This window comes from Pterocles gutturalis, unplaced genomic scaffold, assembly GCF_000699245.1.
Source record: "Pterocles gutturalis isolate BGI_N339 unplaced genomic scaffold, ASM69924v1 scaffold2011, whole genome shotgun sequence".
Lineage (NCBI taxonomy): Eukaryota > Metazoa > Chordata > Aves > Pterocliformes > Pteroclidae > Pterocles > Pterocles gutturalis.
The window spans coordinates 55,018-66,725 of NW_010099960.1; the positions used below are offsets into that span (position 1 = coordinate 55,018).

The following is an 11,708-nucleotide window of genomic DNA, read 5'->3' on the forward strand; positions in this document are numbered from 1 at the left end:
GCATCACATTATTTCTGTATACTGAGGTGCCTTTTATGCTTCTTAAAGATAGAAGCTCGTTTGATAACTTTTGGGGGCTGAAATTCTCAGCTCATCTAAAACAGGGCTGCTTCATCCCCAGAGCCTCACTGGTATGGCTTCAGCCCAGCTTGGAGGACCAGCATTAGGAGAAACCAGTACGAATCCTTTCCTGTGCCCTCTCCTGAAAGACTAATTGATACCAGTCGCTGTATTCGATGTAGGAGTGGGGGAAAGGAGAGAAGCAGGAGGGAGACTGTAACACAAGCGTGTATCATATGTGTGCTGCCATTGAAGCAAACTACTAATTAACTTTGCTGACAGTTTCTGTAGGCGCAAGTTAAATGAAGTTGTAATTATCCCTGGACTGAACTGTTTCTTTGGTCTCGTTGAGCTTGTGTGTTTCGGTTTTGATCAGTGGATAATGGTCAGCCATCCAGAGCTCATTAACGCAAGCTTCCAGGTAGTGCAGACAGCCTTCATTTGAAAGGTGCCGCAGTGAGCTGTGCCACACTGCCCCAAGACCTCCCCACCTGCCACATGTGGCCTGAGCAGCCTCAGGAGACAGGCCATAACATTTATGAGCAGGGAGAACAAAACCAGCATCTCCCTCCCTCAGCATGGCCCACAGGTGGGCAGCGGGAAACCCGCAGTGCTGTTTTACCTCCCTGTCTTCCCCACACCTTCTTCACCCAGGATGGACAGCGTGGCACCATTACCAGTAGGAAACTGGCACCCTGTTTGTTTTTGCTGAGGAGAGCGGCAGCGGTTGTGCAGACCTGGAAGCATGCTGTGCACATCTGCATCTGCCGTGAGGCCAGTGCTGGGGAGAGCTCCCCCTTGCGTTGCCGCTCTTTTCCATCTTCTATCAATCCACTTCGTAACAGGCGGCGGCAAATCGAGTCCACACAGTGACTGCTCTAGCTGGAGTGAGATAATCTTTTGTTGCTCCTGTTCTTCATATTATTTCCCAAGGAAGTTTTCCTTTACCAAGTCATTAAATGGGGCTAGAAGTTGAAAGAGTGGGCTGTATTAGACAAGAACAGCCTTTGCGTCATATTCGTTGCAATCCAAGAGGTGCTAAAGCTGTTGAATTATTACCTATGGTATAAAGTGGAGTGACAAAAGACTGAGTCTGATCTCTGACTTGCAACAGTCATTACTGTGTTGTTTGGTAAGTCTGGAGAGTAGGAAGAAAAGGAATAATTAGAGTATAACTTCTGTAACGTCAGTTACCTCATGAGTAAATATAACTACAGCAAATCCACATTATTCAGGGTTATACTGTATTTCAGTGATTCAGATTGTGGTTGCTTTCTAAATACAGCAATTTTAAAATTGATTTTTATTCATATTGCTGATGTATTCTTACATTTTTTAACCATTTGTTAACATTATTATTGTTCATCCTACAGGACTGTTGAGTAAACAGGAAAAAGCCCTTCTTTTGATATAGTCAATTTAACTTGTTAGAACTAAGTTCAAAAGCACTGCATATTGGGAACCAGCGTTGGATATCAGTGGAGACTAGGGTATGATGAGGTTTTTTTAAAAAATGTAAACAGTAGTATTTCAGCTGAAGCAACATAGATAGTTTGAGCATTTTGAAAGCTATACACTATGTTAGCCCTGGTTTTGCTGTTATCACAGGACTTAGCAGTTTTTGTAAGGTTACTTTTTCCTTGAAAGGCTGAAGGTGGAAGAGGATTTTTCTCTGTTTCACTTCTTCTTGGAGAGCTTGTTGACACCTGCAGGCCCTGCATGCTCTTTGAAGTAATGGAGGGGAGCTGATGCTGAGCATGGCTATGAATGAATGCAGAGCTTTCATCTTTGCTCCGAAGAGTCAAGTGACCCAATTTCTGTTGAGATTTCCTGAAAGGCACTGATGTGCCTCATTGTATTGGATGGTATATTTATTATTATTATCCACATTCCTATAATACTATCAGTGCTTAGTAAAAGTTATGATGAGGAAAGAGCCAGTAATAAGACATGGCTTCAAAATGATAGTGCTGAATTCCCACGCTATGTGTCTACCACAGGGACCTGTCCTGGGAGGCACTGGCTGCCCTCCTTTTCCACTCATCTCAGGGACAGTGTCCGGCACGTCTCGGTGTAAGCTAGTAGCAGAAGAATTACAGCATATTTTGTTACGGTTTTTTTCCCCCCTCTCTATCCATGCATAAGAGCAGGGTTTCCCATGGGTAAAGTAATACAAATTCATTTGTGAGAGAAATGGAGATCGTCATTACAGTTCCCAGGACACAACACAAAGTAAGGTCAGTGCTATGGAGTGATGACAGCAGAGCGAGAGACCATAGATGTGTTTATATTTTGTTTTGTAGAACACTGTAAGGAGGTTTTTTTTACCTGTTTCGTCTGAAATTTTCCAGAATGCTTTAGAATTTGCAGGAGAAACACATTTAGTTAGAAATAAAACTATGTCGCTTCTGGAAGTATCATTTACCATGGAAGACCTGCCCATGTCATCAGATTCAGCTTAGCTAGGTGTATGTGCCTAGTGGGACTAAACATTGTCACCACAGAGTTGTACTGTGTGGTTGGCAGTAATGTACCCCAAGCAAACCTCCTGCTCACTGCCAGTAGGACTTGCTCCTGCAGATGGGAAGATGGGATGTAATTAGTCTGTCGTAAGGTCTCTGAGAAAAATCTTCCTGCTATCATGACTCAGAGAAGAGAGCTTACAGTAACGCGCAGGCAGTGACTGTAATTAAGCGTGTTCGTAACCACTTCTGTTTTGACTGCGTTCAGACAAGCCCTATTGGCTTACTTTACCACAAAACATTAGGCCATGTATTTGGGGAGGGTGGGAGGTGGGAAGGCAAATTAGTTTAATATTCATTCTAACACATTACTTGTCTTTTTTGTACCTTTTAGCCATTGGGCAGCTGCCTACTTTCTCTGCTTATTACCTAGAGGGTGGGGGACAGTGGTAACAGCCTTTTCCTATGACTTCTCCCTCCATGCATCAGCCAGCAGGAGATGCTGTAATCCATAATGTGGTTTCCCTGCCCCCATCTTTTCTGGGACCAAGCCGATTAAATTGGAACAAAGCCTTGCTCAGTTCAAGAATTAGGAATCTCAAAAGCCGTGTGTTTCACTGCCCTATTTGGCAGAACCAGGCTGAATAATCTTTACTTGTGGTACAATAGAAAATTTTAATTTTGCTCCTGTCGGTTACCACTTGCTGCCCCTCCCCACCACTGGTGTTTCCTTCCTCTCACACTTAGGATGGTAGTATTAATAGTTTGATTGTTTGAAAATACTATAAGACTGTGATTTAAATTACTACATCTTTCACTAAAGGGCTCTTATTCTCTTTTTTTTTCTTTTTTTTTTTTCCTCTGATATGATTTTCACTGTGTTTCATATATTGCTGTTCCACCCTTGGTTTTCTGAAATGTGGGGAAGTTGGTTTCCAGCGCCAGTGGTGTACTCCATTCATTAACAGTACAGCCTACACCAAAGAACAGGGATTCTCCCCAGGCCCTCTTAGCCTTGCCAAAACACAAGATGCACTTGAGAGCGCCTTGTTAGAGACTCTCTTTACCATGTGTAGAGGAGTCTGCGGGAGAATTGGAAAGGAATGCTGTATTGTAACAGATATGGAATGATGTAATGCAGAGCTTCATTCTGCCACATATACCTATGACAAGTGGTACATGAGTACAGTTGTAATGTCATTAAAATTAATTATGCTAATCAGTGAGAGAAACACTTCACCATGAGGAGATGTGTCTGGCTTGCAGATGCAAATGTCAGCAATGTGCTTCTCAAAATTATTTAACTGAAACCTGGAAACAGTTAACATCTAGGAATTTGCCTAAGCAGCTATTCTAGTATCAAGACAGGCCTCCTGAGAGAATTAAATTTTTGTGCTCTTGTTACTTATGACAAATATTTCCCACTAATTTCAGCATGCAGTGTCATCACCAGCTAATATGTAGTGTATCTTTCACCAAAGTAGCTGTTGGATGCTCCTTTGATTTCCTTGGAAGTAGTCACAGACCAAACCCAGACGTGGGACTGCTGTTTCTTTCAGCTTACCTGAGGGGCTGACACTGCCACTGCACATTTTAGACTTACACAGCCTTTGCAGTTCATACTCTTGCAGTTAATTATGTGAAGTGGCAAAACCATTTATGACCTCTGATAATTTTCTTAAAAATTTTGAAGGCCTTTATTTGTAACCTCAGGATGTGATGCAGATTATCACATCTGAGCTTCACAAAGTTTTCTATGAACAGCCTTTGTAAGGATTAGAGGTTTGCAAAACTTTCTTAATGAAACCCCAGACCTTCAAAACTCAAGTTTCAAAGCCCCAAACTTAGATCAGTTTCACTCATGGCCATGAACTTTTAAGGCAATCTGGGATACATTTCAAGGAAGTCGCTGTCATGTTTCACTTGATGGGGGCTGGTATGTTATTGAAATTGGAGAACATTAGCTGGTTTTATCTAAAGCTTAGAATTTTCCATAGGGTTTTGCATCAGAGTTTTGGGGCTGAAGTAATTCAAGGATAAGAACCCAGCTACAACACACCAGTAAATCTAGTGTACATGACTGCTAGGGAGTAGAAAAGTTGTGTATGGTCATTAATACAAAGATGGAGAAACTGAAAAAGGATTTTTGGCTAGGCAGCTCTTGAAATCAGCCAGTCATCGAAGGAAGTAGATGTTTAGTCCCACTGTGATTTCACTGTGTGATTGATCTGTGGTGAATCCAGATTAACTTGCCATTGATGGTATGGTCCCCTGAGTAAGGGGAATCTTTTCTTGGTTTAAAGAGGGTGCTGTTGTGGTATGCCTTTGCTACTCCTTTCCACAACTGTATAGCAGTGCTCCTAATTAGTAGAGGTTTTCATCTGTGTTTTCTTGTGTGCTGAGAAGAATTGTCCAAATTCTGGATTTATCCCAATGTTTGAGATTAGGTATGGTTGACTGTAAGAGGAGTGCCAGTTTACTTGAGTATCTCAGAGTCTGTTTCTTAGGAAGGGAGGTCTGAGCCGAGCCTAGGAGGAGAAGTTGGAAGTCATGCTACAATGCTTCGTAAAGCCCCAATGTGGCCAATTCTAGTCCAGTCTGAGATTTCTGAATTAAGCATGATTTGCGTTTCCAGTTCTTGGCGATGTTCTTTTTTTATAGCACTGAAACCAAGGGGAAAGGAAAAAAAAGTATCCAAGTTCACTAAATATTTAAGCAAGGTTTATTTTTCAGTCAAATTAGCCCTTTATAGAGGGAAATTCTCAGAGGGGCTTTTTGTCAAAAGAACTAAAAAGTGAAAATACAAAGAGGCTGGTAAAGGGCTTAAGTTATATTTCCTATAGACACAGCCTTTACTCTCACAGTCATGTTTGAGGGTCAGTCTTCGTCCTGGCTTTGCAGAGATTCTCTGTATTTTTTTTCTTTCACTGAAATTCCATAGACAGTAATTAAGGAACTGGAGGCCAGCAAGAGGTCAGCAAGCCTTCGTCAGTGAAAACAGGGATTGTTTGCCATGTACAACACTCCCTTTTTTCCTTGTGGTGAATAGAAGATTTGCTTAGAGCTGATGACTTATGCCTTTCTTGCAAGTTATGCAGCCAGCGAGTAACTGGGGGAATCAATCAGTGAGCAGAAAACAGCTAATTGAGTCCAGCATCATGCTTTTTCCTTCTTTACATATTCAGTGCTGGAATCGGAGCCAGTTTGGTGTCTGATAATGTAACTGCAGAGAAGAGGCATTTTGTGCGCAAGATTCGGAGCGAATACAATACTTAAGAAGGGTCTGATCCTAAATTTTAGGGTTACGAAGCTGACGGCAGTTGAGGACTCAGGGGGAATTACTCGAAACTGAGCTTTAGGCCTATAAATGCCGAAGCTGGTAAGTCACTGAGCCTGTAGCGTGATGTGGAGAGGATGTGCCTCTTGTTTCAGAGAGGGAGAAAGAGAAAAGGCTTTTGTGGTTATTCTTAGGCACAGCATGCATTGCTTTTCTCGGTTATCCTCTTCCTTTCCTTGGGCTTTTAAGTTATTTTCTGTTCTATTTTCCTGTCTTTGACTTTATCCAGGCATCTTATAATAAAGCTTTAAAAAAAGTTAGAATAGTTAGTTTTTTTGGCAGATGTAAAGCCTGTTAGAGAGAAAGAAGAAAGGAGACGCGTAGCCACGTCTCCTGAAGGGAACAGCAAAATCTCTTTGCATTTAAACTGTAGAGCTTGTAGTTCTGAAGTCAGCTAACCAGGGCTGGGGGATGATGTAATGTGATATGCCCGTGAGTCTGAATGCGTATTTTTGCCCCATTTTGCTGAACAAGAATTGTCTGATAGCCAAAAATAATTGCAGCTTGGGCTTAATCAGATATTAAGAGATTTCCTTGTTTCTTAGATGAGCGGTTTCCTAGAGATTTCGGTTTGGGGCTGAACTATTACTGGGCTTAAAGCGAATTGTAAAGTTTTAACATCTCTCTAAATGGCTTCACACAGCTCATGTAAAAGTCATGTATGTGTTTTGTTTATGGAGCTGAACCAGATTACTCAGTTATGATAGCTTTAACTGCATGTTGTCCTAGTGTTTCTTAAACATTTTCATTAGAACCTGGCTAGGAGCCTTTGCCTGACTTGTATTTTTTAAGGGCTGCTGCTATAACCCTGAAGTTTTTCCACACATAGTTTTGACGAAAGTTAGCTACTTACTTCTGGTTTACGTTTTGTCAGTTAATTCCAAGTACCCTAATAAATGTTAGTTTCCTGTGTGTGTGTGCATGTGTGAAGCACTAATTCAGAGGGGGAGGTTAGGATTGTTATTTCTATGGCGTGTGAAATGGGCTGGATGTTAGAGAACAGCAGAGCAAGGTGTGTGCCTTGCCTCCAGAGCAGGCAGCAGCAAAGAGCCTGCATGAGAAAAGTGGGAGAGAAAGCAAAAAGGGCGCCAGGAGAGGAATATAGAGAGCTCCTTGAATATTAAAGTACATATGCTAGTTTCCTATTTGTTCCTGAACGTAAGGCATTTTACTTTGATCTTATGTACGAGATGATGCAAAGCGTGGCCTTTAGAGGTGCACGAGTAGGAAAAGTATTCCAAACAGAAGGGATGCTAGAGGTGGCAGAGGGAATTGATGTCTCCTGGATTTGATAGCGTTTTCCTAGGTTTGTGAGCACATTTGTTAGCAATGAAGAGCTGGGTGGTGGGGATGGGCTTTGGCCTTTCCGTACTTTTCCAGCCATGCAGTACGTGGTGGCTGCAGTCCTCTGTATGCAGTCCTTGGTATTTCCAGATGCTGTTAATTTAGCCCTTGTTTCCCTGTAGTCCTTCACACGTTTGTACAGCCGAGCTCTCCAAGCTGGCAGGTTTCCGCGCCGTGAGAGCATTGCAGATGTGTCGGGGATGCACTTGCTCCAAGCGGCACAGGGAACGGCGGCTCCCCGCGCCGCCAAGGGGGCCCCGCAGGCTTCGCCGGCTCCCCAGCCCAGCCCCGCGCTCTCTCTTTAAAGCAAGCGCGATTTTTGTGCATCGGCTTTGGCCAATTTGTTATGGTTTGAGGCTGTGGAGCCAGCTGTCTGCAATCTGATGTAATGTTGCCCTGGAAACCAGAAATGAAACACTTAAGCATTCACCACAGAATTACTACATACAGCATTAGCCAAAATAATTAAAAGTTGAGCCATATGGGCTTTCGGATGGAAAAATTTGGAGCGGAGGCGATGGAAGTTAAGTTGTTCCTATTTACAGTACTGCAAATCCGTTTGTTTTCCCCTTGGAGCACGAGCAGAGGCCTGCGCTGGTGGTGCGCGGGGGGACGGGGAGATGGAGAGGCCCTGGCTGTTTTACCGGGGCATTAACAGCACCAAGGGTTGGCCTGAGAGGCCCTGGCTGTTCTGCCGGCACATTAATGGGACCAATGCTTGACCTAAAGGGACAGCCATGTGCCAGAGGCCGGGAGGCACTGGCTGAAGGGGTGCAGCATGGCCTCCTCCCATGCCAGGGAGCCTCTGGCCTAGCCTCTTGCAGACGCATCGTTCCCCCTTTAACAGGCTGCATCTGCCCTTTTGCAGTGCTGCAGCGCACTGAAGCGCTTGTTAAGGGGGAGAGGGCAACAGGGGGGCTGGCAGTGGGCTGCATCAAAGCCCTGTGCCAAGGCCCGGCTGCTAGAGCTGTACAGGAAACCATTTGCCCGGCCCACCACACACTGGGGAGATTGGGGTGATTTTCCCATCTGAAGTCAGGGACAGCCACCAAAAAAAGCAATTTTGTCACCATGGAAGCCGGGAGGGTAGAGTGGGTCAGGGAAGTCAAAGCATCCAAGTTCGATGATTTCCAAATATGTCGCTTATGGCCTGAATGCTTTACATTTCTGTTTTCTGTTTAATATTAGCTGTACAAGAAAGCATTGCATGGACTGGAAAATGAAGCTTTGTTTCCCATGCACCAAAATGGAAACTTTTGATAATTTCAAGGCCTTTTTAAAAAAAAAAAAAACGTTTCAAGACCAGGAAGTAAATAAAAAATAACCCTTTTTCAGAATGGTTTCATTTTCAAATGAATCAGTGTTATTTGACAAGAAAGTTTCCTGAGCAGCACCACCGGTGTAGTCACAGACATTTTCAGGTCTTTTTGCGTAAACTTATTAGCCATCCCTTTCCTTTACAGATTTTCCATGCCACATGCTACCCAATATGACAGCAAGTAGGCTGCTGGAGAGGGACTGGCTTTGGTTTTAGTCAGCCCATTATCCGGCTGCTCCTTTTGTTAATCATGAACTGTTTTCGCCTCTCTCGGCCAAGCATCGGCTCTAGGAAGGGTCTGTCACTGTCTACAGAGGACACTGGCTCAAAGAGTGCCAGCTGTCCTGAAGCGGCAGGTAAAACCAGCTGGCACTTGATTATGATGGGACTTCATTTATTTTGAAGTGTGGTGGGGCCCCCATGGACCACCCACTTGGGTTCAGTGTCAGTACCTTGCACTGAGGCTATTTTGACGCTCACTTTTGCAGTGGTAGTCGTGAATGCAAATGTCAGACATTGTAAAGGCTTTGTTGTCATTGTTGAGTCCTCATAACTCTGAGGGGGACAGTTCTTTATCAGATACTAGTGCTGCAAAAGTAAGACTAGTTTATTCTTTTATGAAATCCTGGGTGGGAAGACCATGTATAAGCTATTCTCTAGGTCTTGCAGAGCTCACAGTTTTACTAACAGTAGTCTTGAAGACCAAGGGTGTATGAGAAGTGATGAAGGAAAGCAATGACTTGGAATAATTGCATTTAAAATAAACATATTTCAAGTGCAGAGTATGCATGCATGATGGTTGCTTGCCAGGATGCACTTAATGGCCTTAGAAGTCTTGACTGAAGTTCTTGATTGCGGTCAATAATCCATTCATCTTCTTATCTAAATATGTCTGTCTTGTTTGACATGTCACTAAGTTGCCCCAGCCATAATCTCTGGATTAATGCTCGTCTTGATGCTTAATTTATCTTGATATAAACAAGTCTGGTACTCTTCTCTACAGCCCTGTTTTTCCCAAAGGAAGATTATTAATTACCTAGCCAGCCTGTACCCATAATAAAATCTGGGATGGCAGAATGGCAATTCCCACTGCCATATGTGGTCCATTTGATATTCCTTCTTGTTTTGGAGTAACACAAAGTTTGTAGGAAATCGGTAATTGACTGTACCCTTGCAGAAAGTGGCTTATGTTTGCTCTGGTGTGTTTCTGCTGGCCTTGTGAGGTGTGTGCCTGCAAGGCAGGCTTTCAGAGCTGTCCTGGCTCTTTCAGGCACTGTTTGTGCCTTTGAAAGTGTACCCGTGCAACTGCTAGTTGGTATCCTGCCCCATGGCATCTACTATTATTACCACATCCTGATATTTAAGTGTATTGGAAAAGCAGAAAGCATTTTTATATTCGGCATGTCTTTTCTTCAGCTTTCAGTTAAGCAGACAGCATTTTTGGTGGAGAAGAGGAGAGGGTGGCTTTTGGTTGGTTTTTGGGGTTTTTTTGGCTTGCATTTGTTGGGGATTTTTCTTTTTTAAAAAGTTTAATTAAGGAGAAGTAGAAAAAAGGATGAGTGCACTGTGGAAACCCAGATAGCTGCGCCGACAGGAAGTCGCATGAGGGTTTTTAGAGCTGACTATTAGGAATACGGCGAATTGGCTGGGACCGCGGGTGAAAACAAAGTAAGGTATACGATCCATACCACGCTCCAGCTGGAGCCTGCACTGCACACAGGAATGTACAGCAGTGCACGGTGCCAGGGTTGTCCTGGCCAAGACGGAGAGCCCTGCTGGCCTCCTCTGCTCTTGCCTTCCCTTCCCCCCGCCGCCTTCCACATTCTGAACTGATTAAAACAAAGGAAGTAGCACATTGAAGGTTGGATCTGGCTTGAAAATCGAAGTCGTCTTCTCGTTCACAAGGAATGGATTGTTTCAGCTTGTTGTGTCACTGCTGCTGGAGAGAGGGGAATTTTTTTTTGTCTCTGTAATGTTTGATACTTGAGGGAAAACAGCTGGAACTGAGCATACTGGATCAGATGCAAAACGAAACGGGATGCTGGGGAATATGGACTGCACTGTATATCTGAAAAGGTCAGAGTTTTCCCTTGGTCAGTGCTGGAGGAATGCTGTGTCCATCTTAATTCCAGCCTCGAGAGCCTTCAGGAGGAGTGTAGGGAGCAGGGAGGAGGAAAGGAATATTTTGTAGCTGTGGCAGTTCGTCAGTGAGGCAGATGAGGTCTCCTCCTTCCTTTTCCTTCCCGTCCCCTTCTTGTGCTGCTGGTTTTGATTTTCTGGGAAGACTGGGGGAGGGAAAAAAGAGAAGTCGTCAATGACAGAGCTTCAGTTTGGAGAAGCTGTTTATAACCTGGTTTAAACAGCAAGTTCTGAGATGCCAGACAGACCAGTGACTGACCCAAACCACAGGAGCATAACTGGTATGGTAAGAAGAGCCCTGGGAAAGAGCCCTGCCTGAAACTTACTGAGAGAGGACGTGGAAGTAGTTATTACACAATGCATGGGAAGAAAGACAAGGGCAGGAAGTGCCTAGGATCTTACGTTGCACAGATTTAGAAATCAAAATGGTATGTCATGCTTTCAGAAAAAGAAATAGAAAAGAAAAAAAGAAAACCCTCAGTAATATAAATGTTTCTGTCTGACCTGGTCTGGAAATATAACACCAGTTACAGAGCTGCATTGACACAGCGCAGCAGATGAGCTGGGTTAACTTGACTTGAAAGAGCAAGCTGTGGAACTACTACTTTATTAATATTTCCTTTGTTTCTTTGCCAGTCAAGAGAACAATCTGATGATGAAACAGAGGAGTCGGTGAAGTTTAAGAGGTTGCACAAGCTGGTGAATTCTACTCGCAGAGTCAGGAAGAAACTCATAAGAGTGGAAGAAATGAAAAAACCCAGCACAGAAGGTAAAAAGCAAAGTGCATATGGTTAAAATTGCACGTGAGAATACATGTTTCGGTTGAGAAGGGGCAGAAGGTGGAGGGCTGGGGGAGGGAGGGGTGGAGTGTTCTTAAGGGATGGTGGGAAAGACTGCCTTGTCTATGGTGCATGCCTTACCCAAGTAATTGCATTTTGAGACTGTGAAAGGAGGAAAGTGACAGCCTAGGATGTGGTTAGTGCTGATCTCTTGGTATTCCCAGAGCAGCTCTGGAGAGCCCTTCGTTAAGAGATTAGAACTCAGTTTA

General features: G+C 43.7%; 1 protein-coding gene across 1 annotated transcript in view; it reads left to right on the top strand.

Moving 5' to 3' along the window:
• SASH1 (SAM and SH3 domain containing 1) overlaps positions 1–11,708 on the top strand; it is a gene marked incomplete at its 5' end in the record, with an annotated part of 61,386 nt that overhangs the window by 19,992 nt on the left and 29,686 nt on the right. Inside the window, one exon of the mRNA XM_010077717.1 lies at positions 11,297–11,429. Within this exon, the coding sequence (XP_010076019.1) occupies positions 11,297–11,429 (133 nt within the window). The remainder of the gene's footprint in view (positions 1–11,296; positions 11,430–11,708) is intronic.